General features: G+C 41.3%; 1 protein-coding gene across 3 annotated transcripts in view; it reads right to left on the reverse strand.

The window, feature by feature from the left end:
* BZW2 (basic leucine zipper and W2 domains 2) overlaps positions 1-17,127 on the reverse strand; it is a 66,630-nt gene that overhangs the window by 38,147 nt on the left and 11,356 nt on the right. For 2 of the 3 annotated variants that reach the window (XM_075558339.1, XM_075558341.1), the window contains exons 2-3: positions 10,128-10,192; positions 920-1,096 (exon numbers count right to left, since the gene is read on the reverse strand). In XM_075558339.1, the coding sequence (XP_075414454.1) occupies positions 920-1,096; positions 10,128-10,185 (235 nt within the window). In that variant the 5' untranslated portion in view covers positions 10,186-10,192. The remainder of the gene's footprint in view (positions 1-919; positions 1,097-10,127; positions 10,193-17,127) is intronic. The other variant, XM_075558340.1, reaches the window with a different exon arrangement.

The following is a 17,127-nucleotide window of genomic DNA, read 5'->3' on the forward strand; positions in this document are numbered from 1 at the left end:
ACAGATCAGCTGAATCAACCCTGGCGATCAATGGGGTGACAGATGTCGCAGCCAGGTCACCCTGACACCCTATAGTGGTTTCTTCGCTGACCATCTGAAAGCTTTTAAGACCCCAGATGATACTCAGTAACCACACTAGGATAGAGAACATTATCTTTATGAACTGTGTTTGCCAATTGACCTAGATGTTCCTGAGGGTATCGTCTGTAACCTTTATTTTCAGTGATTCAGTCCTTACATCTGAGTGTTTGCTTTCATTGTGTCCCCTATATGTTGTTATATATGTACCATGTGTACATAATCATCCCACATACTTATACCCCTATATTTTGTATTGCATTTCCCTTCTCCTGAATTAACTTTTTGTATACTATGTAGTTAGTGCTTCTTAAACTATTTCTTAAATATTTTATTGTCCATGAATTAAATGGTACTAACTGGATGATAGATATTTCTTAAATTTGTTGTCAGTAACATTTCACTGACCCTAGCTCCCCAAAAAAGGGGGGGTTTGAAGTTAAAATGAAAGTGTCTATGGGATTAGGGTATCATAAAATACACTGGAATCATCATCTGAATGACATATGCAAAAGCTATTTCTCCTAAGTCTACTCCAGAACATGGAAGAATTAGGGACACTGGGGAAAGCTGCCTTTCAGCTGGAACAAAGTAGCCAATTCTGGTGTAATAGCAACAAAGGTTGCCAATTCTATGCCTTTACCACAAGGCAGCAATCACTTCTCAGCCACATTACCACAGTCAGAGTTGGAACTCAAAGCCACTGAGTTCCAGTCATAGGCTTTAATCAACTCTAATAACTGCACACGAATAAAAACAACTATCTAAATCTTGTTAGGAACTATTTCCAAAGAATGAAACATCGATATACTGTATGATGATGCTGTCACACATGATTTACCAAGCATGCTGCCAGCCACCAGGATATCGAAGAGCGTGTCCGCATAGCGACGGTAATCTAATCTTGAGCCCGTAGAGTCCAGAAACTTGGCTACAGCCTCAAGGTCATCACCAGCTTCGTTGAGCCCCTGCACAAGTGTATCCCTGAAGACTGTGGGTTCGAATTTCTCTTTTTCATCTAGGAAAAAAAAATCAACACACAAATATATATATATATATATATATGCTTAATCATTCATTTTTTTATATATCTTAAAAAAACTAGCTGTACATTTCCGTTGTTCACCCTTTTTTTCATAGTGTGATCATTTAAAAGTCAGAGGACAATAGCTTCTCTACCAGAGTTTTGTGTGCTAAAAGTTCTTACCTAACTGATTATGCAAGCCAATCATTTATTTATACTCATAGGGGGATCACACAGTAGTTTTATGTCACTTAACACATAATAACATTTGTGATTGTTCCGATCTACATAGGTCAATGTAATTCATTAACCTTAATCCTCCAGGGGATAAAAAGAATATAACAATAAAAATCTAAAATTTTTGGTTCTCCTCAGATGAATGATCCAATTGGAGTTACAAATAACAAGTGAAGGCACATAAATATAAACAAAAAATAAAGACAGGGACAGAAGGACATCTCTTGTACAAGATAAATTGTTCTAGGACACTTAAATACAGTATGTAAAACACAGCATAAATGGGCGGGGGCAGTAGATTATTTCAGTAAATCTCCTGCCAAAGGCCTTTTCCAGTTTTCATCCCATTAAGAAGGCAGGGTAAGATACTGACAGGATACACATTGATAAGATACACTTGTGAGTAATTGTTACCAGGACTCACTGTGCTTGTCATCCCGCTAAACAGGAGGTGGGAATCTCACTACCAGCAAAAGCCAGGAGTGGAGTCCATCCTCTGGACCTGAGATCCCTGTGCACTGAACCCCCTGGATCTAGAAGACACTTGTGATCTCAGAGGAGCGGCAGCAGAACCAGGAAGCCAGAGCATAAACCACAATCAATGGTGGACATCCCAGGCCACGGAGCAAGTATAGCAGTGCTTTTGGGGAAGAGGCTGGCTTGTGGAGTGGGCTGCCTCTGGGCCCTTAACTAGGGAAAATGGGCTAGTGGAACCCAAGAGTTTGAGCAAAATGCCTTCGGGTAGAGGCTACTGGCATCTATTAGCAGCCATGAAAGAGCTTTCAAACACCCAGCTGACACCCAGCTGTCTCCTAGGGCATTTCTCACTAGCATGCAACCGGTTAACCTTCTTCATAAACCCTTTAATCATAAATTTTGTCTATGAATTCTGTGTTGCCATTACAATGGGTACTAGAATCTATAGATAAAACAGATCATACTAGTTAACACAACACAAAACCTCTATGTGTATACTATCTATCATGTCAGATAGAAGTTCTCAAACCTCTTGGGGTTATGACTCCTTGGCACTCATTAAAAAATACTGATGATTCCAAATAGTTTTCATTTATAGTGATTATATTGATGGATACTTTATTAGAAATCAAAACAAAACTTTAAAATATTTACTTGATAAAACAAAAGCAGTAACATCAAAAAGCTAGTCTGAAAAGTGGTACTTATGGGCATTTTGGCAAATCTCTTTAGCACCTGGCTTTACAGATGACAGAAGGATTCTCAGAGTGGCTGAGGTCAGTCTGTTGTGATGTCACACACAGGTAGAAAGGGCAGAGGAGAGCTGGGAATTATTAGAACAACAGTTTTGACTTGCAGACTTTCTGAAAAGGCTTCAGAAACTTTGCTGCAGAAGCCCAAAGAGTAAATAGGGGCTCTATTAGCTTTGTACATATTCTATCTATTTTTACCGACGTGGATATACATGAACAACCATAACACAGTTGGTGTCAGGTTCAACTCAGTGACCAAATGCGACGGTAGAGTGGCCTCCCAGGGCATTCTAAGACTGCAATCTTTCTGCAAACAGAGCACTGGATGTTTCTTTTATAATCTTCAGCCTTTTGATTAGCGGTCAAGCATTTAATGATTGTGCTGCCACGGCGCCTTATAACAATCACAATGGCATATGTCAAAGGAATAAATGAACTACTACATACGTAAGTTAGATATCTGAGTATGAATGATTTTGTGTCTCGACTTGAGAGATTTCTGGTGGTAAGTCAGTTTGAACTCAGATCTTAACAAAGTAGGGACCATATACTAGGACCATATATATGCAGACAGGCAGAACCAATGATGGGATTAAAGGCAACTGGTTGAAGATTGAGTTCAAAGGGCACCATCTTTTTTGTTTTGTTTTGTTTTATGGACAATGGTGTGAGTGTGACCAGAGTGGGGAAGGTATGAACCTAAGACCTTTGGGAACATCCCTAAAAATCCTGCAGATGCTGGTGGGTTGGAATTGCCAAACTTGGTTAGCGGTCCACTACCACGACACCCACTTTGAGACCAGGACTCCTTGGGAGTGAAACACACAATGGAGATGTTTAAAAGGCAGAAATCTCTCCTAATAAAAAAAGTCAGAGACTACAATATTAAAGCAAAAAAGATCATGGAAAAGCTTGAGCAATCTAATATTGAAATCATTATCAAAAGATAAAATGAAAAAGCAGAGGAAAGGAAATTACTTTTTGAAGTTTCACAAAACCAAAGGGCCTGCATTTCCAAACGAAAGGTCTTGGCACCTAACACAATGGATGAAAGTGGACCCATTCATCACTGTGAAACTCCAGAACACTGGGAACAAAGACGCTATCTGCAGGTTTCTAGGGCAAAAAAGCAAGTCACATATAAAGTATCAAGGAACAGAATGACAGTACTCAACAAAAATATCAGACTAGAAAATATTACTTCAAAGTTTTGAGGGGCGGGGGAAAGCCCAGAATTTTAGTAACCAGCCAAACGCGATCGAGGGCAAGAAGTGAACAAACATATTTTGAGTCGCAAAACTAATTTCTCACATATAATCTTTCTTGAAGAATACCCTCCCTCCATCAAAACAAGAAAATACAAAAACCAAAAAATAGAGCTCAGACATAAGACTCTGGGAAAGGGGAACCAAAAGTGGTCACAGCGCTCGGTGATCCTGGTGAGAGGAAGGCTTTGCTGTGGCCCTATGGCTGGCCCAGAGGGCGGCCCGATGGAGTTCTCCAGTATAATGATAATAACTTGATATGATACAATATCTGAATTTGCTCAACGTTAAAGAATTGCTGAAGCATTTGTGTGAGTGCATTTACATAACACGAGGAAAGCTCAAGGCCGCCTGGCTTCAAGTCAAGGAAACTAGTGTAAAAAGCAAAGATAATTCACTGAATCAAGGAATGTGCAGAAAAGGAGATGGAAAAGCATCACGCTTCAGCTGTAAATGTTGCTGTGGTTGGGTACTGTTGATTCCAACCCCCAGCAAGCCAGCGAGAGAAAACTGTCCTCAATCAAGGGCTTTCTTGGTTGCAACCCTTACAGAGGCTGATCAGCCAGCCTCTCTCCTGCAGCACTGCTGGGGGGGTTTGAGTCCCCAACCTTCCATGGCAAGTTGATTGCTTACGTGGCTGCACCCCCAGCATTCCTAAGCAGTGACTAGCACGCACCAAGTCATACTCATAGACACAGTAGTCACTGGTCAAAGGAAAGCCGTAATGAAAGCATACAGGAGGGCCTCTGCAGATGGACGGGGCCAGTGAATTAGCGCCTGATTCTGTGTTCTGTCACAAACAACGCTGTAATTTTCAGTCTCGATTCTATAATTCATTGCAATGGCCACACAGAACTCACGGGCAGTACTCATAATTAAAGGGCTTATTAAGGAAGTTAACAGCTTACAATGCAGGTGAGAAATGCTCTGGATGCTGTTGGTCGGTCAGGGCATCTTACAAAAATTTTCAGGGCTGTAATAAACGCCCAAAGGGCATGCCACTACCCTGGAGGCCTCTCTACCAAAGGCACTCGGCTCCAGCTCCATGGGTCAGCAAGCCTCACTCCCCAATTCTAAGTGCCCAGAGGTACCTCACTCCACAAGCCACCTTCCTGACCCAAAGCACTCGGCTTTATGTGCTCCGTGGGCTGGGATGTCTCCTGCTCTGGCTCCTGGTTCTGCTGCTGCTGGTCCTCTGATGTCACAGCTGTCTTGTGGATCCAGGAGATTCACGGCACTGCACAGGGATCTCGTGTCCAGAAGGCGCTCTACCCCGGGCTTTGCTGGTAGTGCTCTACCCCTGCTACTTTCTTCCCTAGGCCTCTGCAGGAACTAGAGACTTTGGCTAGAAGAGCGGCATCAGATAGCTCACGGCACCCGCAGGCCGTATCTTTCATGGTAGAAAGTCAGTAGATAATCCTTCCAAAAGCAATTCCAGACATGGCCATGAAAGGATATTTGGCTACGTGAAGGTATGTCTTCAAGGAATCATTTTAAAGAGTTGAGTGAGCTCCTCTGGAGAAGAGGGTGAGACGTAAAGATTGCTGTTGTCTTAACAAGCTTTAAAGGGCTATTTGGCTATTTAAGCCATGTACATAAATAATACGATACCATTTTAAAAACGATGTTTAAAACCCAGCCAGCAACTGCCTGGTTTGTGAGGACCGGCCACTCGGAATGGTGCAAGTGACGGTACGGGTCACAAGTGGTTAACGCCGTAACATCGCAGGCAAGAGAACGGCATTCCCAGTACCAGTCGGAGCCACACAGCATGAGCCAACATGAAGACAGACATAACTCAACTCAACACTCGTCATGAATAATAGATAACAGCCCCTTTGATGCCACATAAGTAAAACATTCTGTAGGGAAGACCGTGGAAAAGTTGATGACAGAGAAAAATATAATCGTGGTCTTGTTGTGCAGTGGGGAGGAGAGCAGGGTGGTTTTCTGGAGGACATTCTGCAGAGCTGGGGTGGGGGGGGCGTAGCTGTGTCTGTGCAGCGGGAAGTGCCAGCCAGCCAAGGCTGCTTACTGCTCTCTGAGCAGCGTCTGCCAAAAGGATGATTCCTCTTTTTCAGATGTTTGCTTTCCCACAACGTGCAAACACAAGACGTAAAAGGACCACAGGCTACCTATTAAGTCTGTGACCAGCTTCCAAAATCAATTGAGGCGGTCCCAGCAATGGAATGACCACATGCTGGCTTGTTGACTCAGGGGCTGGAACAGAGTCTGGCAATTTTAAAATCACAAATTGAGGCTCTGGGAAATATACATTGGTAGATAAGGGTTTTTTGGGCAAGAGTTTATACAGCAGATTTTGGAATCTAAGAGGTTACTTACAAACTTCTGTTTCTAATCCGCCTTCATTTCTTGATTATAATTTTGCCCAAGAACAGCTAAGAAAGAGGAAAACTAAAAAGGACAAAGAGAGCCTACCAAGGCAAAGAGCACTCACGAGTGAGTAATAGTTACTAGGTCAAAACGATCGCTTCTCTCAGGGCTGGGGCGCTTGAAAAGTTATCTACTGTACATATCCTCAAGTATATACGGTACATATTTAGGGCAAGGATTCCTTCTTCTGCTGGATAGAAATGCTCCTGCCTCCTAAGATAAAAAGCTCCTCAACTGTAGTACAAGAAACCATCAAGAACATCAATGGGAATCTCGAGAAACAAAAGAGCACTTTATTCAAAGATTTGTTTTCATCAGACAGCCTAGGTGAAATACTGCTAAAACCCTAAATGAAACAAACCATCGCTTCCTTGAATATCCATTTGGCAGAATAATTCTCCTTTGAAGTGGGGATTATGTAATTAGGGCCTCAAATGTATACTGTGTTGGTGAAATATAAGTGTGAACCTGAGGAAGTAGTCACACTAGCCCTTGTACTGGCACAGAGAAAGTGACCTACTTTTGATACGCAAACATCCTGGATGAATTACTTACATACATTGCTTACCATAAAACAAGGGCAACCGATGAACACAGCACTTTTTCTAACTTGTTCATGAAGTAAAAACATCAGTAAGGTCTAAGGAGTGAGCTGGAAATGACATTTGCTGACTACGCAAATTCATACATTGGCATATATATGTTTCAACACATACAAGTGTTTTCCTGCAGCTGGAAACACCGCTTATTGTCCATTTAAACAGCACAGACTTAGCACCTTAGGGGAAAACCTGAATGTGAGATCATACTGGATACTTAGGATCTATTTTTTTCTTTCTCTCTTATTTTTACTAATTTTTATCCAATTTCCCAATAAAATTACAGTGTGTCAAGTTCAGTTACTAGACCTGTTATTTAGAAAAGTATGAAAATGATCCAGGGGAAAATTTTCATCTCCTTTCATAATTTCCCAAGCCCCACTAGAAAATATATTTCTTTGAAGAACATAAGATGTGAATATTTCATAAAGGAGAAGGTCTGGCTGAGTTTTCTATATGTTATACTGTCATGCTCCTATTTTAATGTTAACCAAGAAGACATGCATTTTCATACTAACATGGTAGAGAAGAGCATTAGCTCTGCTAAGACATTGATGACAAAATTCCAGAGGACAGGAATTGAAATGACCTTGAAATATTCTCACTAGTTTTTCTTCTTTTTTTTCTCTGCTCCACAAAACTGCTAGCCATTCATCTGAAGCCAGACTTATCAGAAAAGCACAGAAAAACCAACAAACAGTAAATCATCCCAGAGGTAATTCTGTACTATGAAGAATATAAAATAAGGTTGACTCCATTTCTCTCCCACACCTCCCAGCAGCAGGTTAGCACAAAATGGGGTGAATGCTGTATAAATCCCCAACAAACAAACAGGAGAAAACATAAGAAACACTGCCAGTGGGTCAATGCAGATTCAGGGTGACCTGTGGGACAGGGATTAGAACCGCCCCTGTGAGACTCTAAGACAATTTACAAGAGTAGCAAGCCCTATCTTTCTCCTCAAGAGCCGCCCGTGGTTTTCCACTGCCGACACCTTGCAGTTAGCACAACAGTTCTTAACCTCTGCACCACCAGGCCTCCTCAGGAGACCTGATGCTATAAATCCAAATCAAATTGACCATATATAATCTCTTTTCTCATGAAGCTCTGCCAGCAAAAGATGCAAAGACAATTTTAACCATCAAACAAATCTGAGGCGAACCGGTTCAGAGAGAAAGCATTTCGCTTCCAAGGGCCAGTTTTCCCGCTGAATCCTGTCCCGCTGTTGGGCAATAAGTGCTCAGGCCTTCTCTTGGTCTTGTGCTCTGTTGTAGTGAATCAGCGTCACCTCGTAAAGCCGACTGAGCTGGAGATCCGGCCAGAGAGGAACAATTCCCTCGGCAGGCAGACAACAGTTAACCTTTCTGCACCTTGCAGTGGAGCCTACATTAAATATTAACACGTTACTAGGTCGAACAAAGCCTTCACTGTCATTAGGATTCTGGAACTAAATTGTTCTTACCGACGAAGTTCTTTTGTAATCACTCAAGTCTCTCAACATAGATAGACTATACACACACACACACACACACGTTGATTTTAAGGACTACTTTAATCAAAAGTGTCACAGGGATGCTGCCTTTCAAACTTGCTTCCAGATTTCAATGGGGAGACTGCAGGGGCACTTAAAACACAAACATCCTGTTAATTTGAGTGAAAGTCTGCAGAGCAAATTGGTTTTCCATTTTATTTTATGGCGTTCCTCCACAATGTTATCCTCCGCACTTTAACTGCCTTCCTCCCACATCCTCCATTGTGTGTCGTTTCAGGTCTTCTGACCTATCTCTTCCTGTCTTCTTGAGCGCTATCCCTGCGTGAATGCTGCCCTTTGGTCCCTGTGTGGTTGACTGTTCTAAGGAGTTCAGTCCTCGCCGGTGTTATTGTTCACCTTACATATCTATCTATTGTTCGGCTGAAAGTTGGGTCAGTGGGAATGAATTCAGTTTCAGGCTTTCAGAGTGTCTTAAGTCTCGTGGATGCCACCAATCTTTATCAGACCAGTAAGTCTTGACATTTTTAGGATTTTGAGTTTGTTCCACATTTTTTCCTGACTCTATCAGTTGTGACTTCCTATTGCGCTTCCTCTCAGAGTTGTAGCCAGTGGTAGCTTGGCGTTAATCTAGTTCTTCTGGTTTCAGGATTATGAAAGCTGGAGATTGTGTGATCTTTGATTATCTTCTCTTTTCTTTGCTCCAGATGGGTAAAGAATATTAATTGTACCTTAGATGGCTACTCACAAACTTTTAAGTTCCCTTTTACTATTCATCAAGGTAAGATGTAGAACACTGTCTTTTGGGAACTAGTTTGTGCCAACTGACTTTGATGAGGGGAGCAATTTTTAGAGTAGGATGAGGACTACACACAAGGACATTTCTTTTTTTTTTTTTACAAGGACATTTCTTAAAGTTATAAAGATGAGGTAGGGATGGGGGGAAAGGAGAACATAAGACAAATACTATAAAAATATCCATTTTAATTGGAATTTTAAAATTCTCACTTTTCAGTGTGAACACTAAGCTTTCCACCAGGCAGCAGTTAGAGTTCAATTCAAGCTTACATTGATCTAGTGAATCCTTCCTGCAAACTCATCTGATGCAAAAGATCTGTTGTATTGGGCATTCCGTCCTCCCTGCATGAGGAGCCCCACGTCCACAAGAGGAGAGGCTAGCACTGCCTCACGACTGATAGGCTGTTCTTGGCCTAGCAGGGGCAAGATGATGAACTACATCACAAGAAGTCACTCACACAAACCCTAATTTTACCAGTCGTCACTGAACTTGTCTACCCCTACTCTTCTCACAAAAACACACCTGAAAATGCACACAAACTATCAAGCCCCATAGGGCAGTCACGTTACTCCCACATCGTAACTTCTGAATATGTCAAACCCTTTGTGAAGGGCTCGCTCCCTAATTTTCTTTCCTCTCAGTCTTATGCTTCCCATCTGTACTACCAGCAGTTCCTCAAAAACAACAGAGGGGCAAAGACAAATGAAAATGCTTACATCAAAACCACTCAAGTTTATTGACCTCATTAGCTCTCAGAGTAAGGCACAACTAGAACCAATATAATTATCTCCCTTTTCAACATAAAGACACCGAGTTAAAAGAATTTCCATTATTAAACATCTAAGTAACTGGCAGTTCTGTATCCTGATTCTGTACCCAAAGCTTAAGTGTGTGGAATCAGTGAGATGAAAGTGAAAATAAATATCATTTTAATATTTTACCTCCTATTTAGAGTTTGATTAGAACTTTAAACACACATACACACACCCCACACAAATATGCAACACACCTACCCCTTTTCCGAGTTTTGAACCGCTGGCCTGTTAGCACTGGCTTCTGATGCTTATTCATAAAATTTCTGAAAACAAAGTGGGGGGAAAAGAGATGTTTTCTATAATGAGAAAAAATTAAGGACATAAGAAATTATTAACAAGTTTGGTTGTTTGTTTTAAGTTCAGATGATGAGGAGTAGTATAATTTACATTTTTCTATTGAAATAAATGTATGTTAAAAATATAGGCAATTACCCTGGAAAAGATAAACAAAACAAAACAGAAAATACCTGTTGCAGAATAGATCTCTTAAATACTGAGAATAAATTTATAATCTGAGAATATATCTAAGTTGACCAAACTATGAAGGGCAAATAATTAAAATGACGTACATTATCTAATAATGTTGAGTTTATTTCAACATTTAAAAAACCCACAACGTATTTGGAAATATTTAGGCTTCCTAAATTACTTTCACCATTAAACAACCAAGAATATTTGCTATACTCAAGTATATTATTAGTTACTTCTTAATATTTAAAAACTCCTTAAGAACATGGGGAAAATATTACTCAATTTATGTTCCAGATCCTTCCTTTGCTATGAAAGAAGAATCTGCTTATCATTAAAAACTCCAAATTACACCATGACGTAAAAAGTGAAACCAATTAAACATCACAGATTAAATCATAATCTAGACCCAGAGCTAGTTTTGCCCTAAAAACTGTAGTAGTGTGAGCATGTAACAACAGTTACAAACTCAGTAAACCTGATCCATAAAATTCTATTTCATTTGATGTATGTTGAAAATAGAGCTTCTAGTTCCTTATTAGTATTGTTTAACTTTTTATTGTGATTTGGGTAACAGTTTACAGGGCAAATTGGTTTTCTGTTCAACTATTCATACACGTTGCTTCATGACATTCCTTTCAAACCCCAAAATGCAACAGCACATTTCCTGTTTCCTGTTCCACTTGGTTCAGTTCATTATTTATGCACGCTTTACGAGTCTTCCATTCAGAAATGCCTCTGTTGGCATCTTCAACAGATTCACTCTGGTTCAGTTTTAAAATTCACTGGAATGGAAATTATATGGATGTTTCTCATATTGTCTCCTTTCAAAATACAACAAATTTCAAAACAAATTATTATTGTTTTGTGTTGGAGTGAAAGTTCAAAGAGGAAATTAGTTTCCTATTCAATAATTTAGCCACATTTAGTTCCGCAGCATTAACTCAATGTGACGACACTTCCCACCAGCTCCCCAGATTCTCCGGCCCTTTTGCCCATCTTTTCCTGCTTTCTGATTTTTGTTTGGGGCAAATGGTGCTGTTTATGGCAGGCTGTTCTGAAGAACAGGGTCCTCTTGCTGTTACTGTTCACATTATAAGACTGTCTCTTGGTGGCCTCAAAAATGAACTCCAGGAGAGGGTTCAGTTCCAGGTTTGAAGGGATAAAATACATTCTTGTGTGAATAAGAAAAATTCCTGTTGAGAGGCTGAGTCTCACAAACTCCAAACCAAACCCACTGCTGTGGAGTCGATCTCGACTCAAATTGACCCTACAGGACAGAACTGCCCACCCAGGGTTTCAATGGCAGGATCCTTTCATAAGCGGACTACCACATCTTTTCCAGGGGGTAGCTGGTGGATTTGAACTGCAAGCCGCTGAGCCCTTAACCACTTACCCACCAAGGGACCTTTGGGCCCTAAGCACCAAACTAGAGCAAACTAGGATGAACCCTCTCTGATTGGTGAGCATTCCAGGAAGGAGTTAACCGGTTCTTCCATGGATGATTTTAATTTTATAATTAGTAATTGTTTAGGTTTGAGCCATCTCTAATAAAAGTTTTATTTTCAATATTAACTTACAAATTTCCTAGTTTACTTTTACATCCTGTTACTATTTTTCTGCTAGTAGAGAATTACAATGCAAACAGATTAGAAATAGATTGCCCCATTTTAAAAATCTTTCTCTTTGTTAATGTTTATTTCAATTCTAAACAGAAGTATGTGTCTTCATAGCTTGGTCATGTAAATTTATTTTCCATATCTTCAATACATTCTACACGAAGAATAACTTAGCCCAATAACACAAAAAATAAAATAAAAATTAAAAAACATAACAAAACTCAGACTCACCCACTGGTAGTGAAAGACTAAATGAAGTTATTGTGTTCACCAGAGAGAAGTGTCGATGGTTTAGCTGTTACTATTTGGAGCAGAGTGCTTCCCTCTAAATTTAGCTTTCTGGCCACAGTATAATCTGCTCTAGTGTGGTCAGGCTTTATAAGGCACTCACTGAAGTCCTGGCTGAAGAGAGGCAAGGGTACTTTGAATAGAAAACCGTGAGAGCTCAAACCAGGAAAGCAACAAAGAAAGAAACATATGCATTTCTATTAGGCCAAAGTCAAAAGCTTAGGTTTGTCCTATTGCAAAATGAACTAACTAAATAAAACACACTGCTACTAATATATGGCATGCATGTCCTAACTACGCTATTCAAACAACATCACATGTATGAGCATGTATACTTTAAAAACAGGAATAGTTGAAAAGTACTTGTAATTATAGGTGATTTTCTTCCCATTAATGCTAAAACCCAAAGATCAAACATCATAAAACCCTTCTCAGAACATGATACTTGAGTGACTACATTTACTGTTGTGCCCAGGAGTTATTGGTACTGAGCCTGGTTATAACAGCATCTTAAGGAGCCTAGTACACGAGTGATTAAGTACTCAACAACTAATCCAAAGGTCAGTGGTTCAAACTCACAGCTGCTCTGCAGTGGAGAAAGAGAATGCAGTCGGCTTCCATAAAGATTTCAGCCTTGGTAGCAGGTGGACATTGGGTCTCCTCACGCACATTCCCTCAATACAAGAGCACTTTGCTCAGCTAACCAGTCATTCCATGATACCCACCTTCCCGACATGATCGCTGAAGACAGATGTGTGCATAAGCAAATGTGGTGAAGAAAGCTGATGGTGCCCGGCTATCAAAAAAGATATAGTATCTGGGGTCTTAAAGGCTTAAAGGCAAACAAGTGGCTATCTAGCTCGGAAGCAACAAAGCTCACAGAGAAGAAGCACACAAGCCTAAGTGAACATGAGGTGTTGAAGGGATCAGGTAGCAGACACCAAAGAACAAAAAACAGCATTGTGTGATCACCTTCCCCACATAAATGCTGAAGATGAATGTGTGCATAAGGAAGTGTGGTGAAGAAGGGTGATGGTGCACAGCTATTGAGAGATATAGCATCTGGGGACTTAAAGGCTTGAAAGTAAACAAGCGGCCATCTAGCCCAGAAGCAACAAAGCCCACATGGAAGCAGCACACCAACATGTGTGATCATGAAGGGCCGAGGGGACCAGGTTTGAAGCAACAAAGGAGGGGGAACAAAATCATATCGTGAATGAGGGGGAGTGCGTGATGGGGACCCAATGCCCACCTGTAGACAACTGGACATCCCTTGCAGAGGAGTAGTGGGGAGATGAGTCACTCAGGGTTCAGTGTAGCAACAATGAAACTCACAGCTTTCCTCTAGTTCTTAAATGCTTCCTCCCCTCCATCTATCATGATCCGAATTCTACCTTGCAAGCCTGGTTAGACCAGAGGATGCACAGTGGTACAGTTGGAATCTGGAAACACAGGGAATCTAGGATAGATGAACCCCTCAGGACCAATGGTGAGAGTAGCGATACTGGGAGGGAAAGGGGTGTAGAAAGGGGGAACCGATCTTGGGGATCTACATATAACCTCATCTCTGGGGGATGGGCAACAGGAAAGTGGGTGAAGGGAGATGCCAGGCAGTGTAAGATAAGATAAAGTAATAATTTATAAATTATTAAGGGTTCATGAGGGAGGGGGAGGGAAAAAGGAAAATGAGCTGATTCCAGGAACCCAAGTGGAAGGTGAATTTTGAGAATGATGAGGGCAACAAATGTATAAGAGTGCTTTACTCAATTGATGTATGTATGGATTGTGATAAAAATTGTATGAGCCCCAATAAAATGATTGGGAAAAAAAGATTTCACCCTTGGAAACCCTAGGGAGCGGTTCTACTGCTCAATGTCAGTAGGCTTGGACCTTTGGTTTATGTATCCATTCAGAAAGTGCCTAATACACACACACACACCACACAAATGAAAATGCCTACTGCCCATACCCGTCCATCTGACTCAGCAACCCTACAGGACCAAGTAGAATTGCTCCTGAAGACTTCCAAGACAGTAAATCCTTACAGGAGCAGACAGCCTCGTCTTCTCCTGTGGGGTGGCTAGCCTTGCTGTCAGCAGGCCAGAGCTTCGCCCCCACAGGCGCATTGACACATACATTTAAAAATAATGAAGTGAGGTTTATATTGGGCACGTAACATGTCAAGCTATATAATATTATATCAATGGTGTCTTATGACTGCCTTCCCACTGCCCCATTTTGGTTTCTTGCATATTTTTCTTCCTCATTTTGGCTATCATTCATTTCAATACTATAGATACCCTCCCTTCTTTTTAATTACTCCACAGTATATAGAGTTATATAGATGGACTATTTGATTCGCCAGGTCCATTTTCATGAGGCATTGGTGGCTCAGGAATGAACTTCTTGGTCCCACTGCGGGACTCCAGGGCTGGATTCCCAGCCACTGCACCCCATGTACAGTCAGTTACTCTGCACCTGGCAGCAGAGGCGCGCCTCTTGCTATGAGGCGGCACAGGTTCCAGCAGCGCTGTTAGACTCAGATGGACTAGCAAGGCTTGAAGTTCAGCAGAGCTTCTTGTAGACCAAGGGTTCTCAACCTGTGGGTCGCGACCCCTTTGGGGGTTGAATGACCCTTTCACGGGGGTCACCCAATTCATAACAGTAGCAAAAGGACAGTGATGAAGTAGCAACAAAAATAATTTTATGTTTGGAGGGACCACCACAACAAGGGTCACGGCATTAGGAAGGTTGAGAACCACTGCTCTAGATAGACTAGGAAGAAAGACCTGGAGTTCTACTTCCAAAAATCAGCCGTTGAAAGGTCTAAGGATCACAAAAAGTCTGCCCCAAAGCAGTCCTGGACGGCACTGAACCAAGCACTGCTATTTCCAGGTATGTGTCAGGTTGTCACGGAGCAGGAGCTGATGCACATGTAACCAACAACGTGTTCACTGCATTAGATGCTTCCTGCTTTTGTTTTTCATTTTTAATACGAGTGAATATTACTCTACGTGCTGATACCTTGTGAGAGTATCTCTACAACAAGTTCCTTGAAATGGAATAACTGATTTGAAAGGTATGCTTATTTTAAAAACATGTTGTCAAAATCAGAGCTATCAATTTATGTTCTCGTGCACTGTGTATAAGTATATGTAAAAGGACTTCAAAATAATTAGAAAGGTAGTACATTAAGACATCTTCGTCCTGGACATATGAAGGTTGGTTTCGTGCTGAATGTGAGAGGCTCTAGTCCTCTCATTCACTGCTATCCAGTCAATTTCGACTCCTTCTGGCCCTACAGGACAGAGCAGAATGGCCCCTGTAAGTTTCCAAGATTATAGTTCTTTACAGGAGCAGAAAAACTCATCTTTCTCACTCAAAGGGGTTGCTGGATTTGAACTGCTGACTGTGGGTTGGTAGCCCAACACATAGCCCAACACTAGCCACCAGGGCCCCTCCAGGCATCTACAAATCAAAGGTGATAAGCTCCAAAGACAACCATAACTGTAATAAAGAGGTGCTTAATGTCGGCCAGCTCTTATTGTCTTTGTTCAAACAAGGCAATACAGGTCCTTAACTTTTCAAAAAGTATTTTCACCAATATCCAGCTCATGTTGGAATTATTCTTTTTAGTCTGTTAAATCCAATTGTATAACATCCGGGGGAGAGGACAAGAAAAGTACTAAAATATATCCTCGGTGTGAAGTGTTTTCTGTCAGCCCCTTACAGGAAGTGTCTTCCATTTGGTAAAGGCTTTCATATTCATTAGAAATACATAATTAAGGGATAGAGGACAGATTTGCATGTTCACAAAAGACTGAACAGTGCTCTGATGGTACATGGCAAATTTAGGCATCAAAGAATGACAATTCTCACAGTCCCTGAAATCACAGGGTGCAAAGCTATCAAAAATGTCAAGTCCACTCTGCTAACAGACGTCATTCTTCTTTGATGTTCTTACTTATATTGAATAAAATGTTGAAGAAATTTTTATTAAATAGTTTCCTCAATTCAAACGGTCACACCACCACCACCACCCCCCACCCCCGCCCACAGCATCCCACCCTTGCTAAGTAGAGTTTGAGCCTTGCATGGTAAAGGAGAAAGATAATTTAGAGGATTTACTTTGCACCGAGAGGTCTGGTAGCTACTGGTAGGAGGCACAACTGTGGTTAGCATGCACTGAGGTGAGGCTGACAAGGAGAAGAGAATCATCATGGAGTGGGGCGCTGAATATGAGAGAACAAGAAAACCAGACAGAAACAAACTGCTGGGAGTGTTTGTCCCTATGTGTTCCAATAGGAAGTTCACAGGTTCATTCATGAAGGCAAGGGGGGGGGGTTGAAATCAGCTCCTTCCATCTGATTTTAGGGAGAGGAGAAATACAGAATCTTCTCGGCCAGGATAATACTTAGAATGTTCCGTGGAAAGAGAGTTTTGTTTTGAAGCAGTTGCGTCAAAGCATGGTGATGTCTGAACACTGACTTCGGTAGTGACTGTACAATTCTTCGTGATGAGAATGAACTATTGATGTGTATAATATATGAATGATATGCCTATAAAACTGCGAGAAAAACAACACGGTAATGGACGTTCAGGAAACTCCAAAGAGGCAGAGGTAGGCAGGTCCCAAACATTTGTTCACTTATATTCTGCCCTCATCCTCGAAGGTGATCTGCCCAAGCCTGTCTTGCTTCAATTGAAGGGCTGTACTGCATGCTGATTACACAATGAGAGGACATGACGTTGCTGGAGATGCCCAAGGCTGCTCTTGGGCTTTTTAGGGTCAGCACATGATCCCATGATGCTGTCTCCCCTTA

This window comes from Tenrec ecaudatus, chromosome 9, assembly GCF_050624435.1.
Source record: "Tenrec ecaudatus isolate mTenEca1 chromosome 9, mTenEca1.hap1, whole genome shotgun sequence".
Classification (NCBI taxonomy): domain Eukaryota; kingdom Metazoa; phylum Chordata; class Mammalia; order Afrosoricida; family Tenrecidae; genus Tenrec; species Tenrec ecaudatus.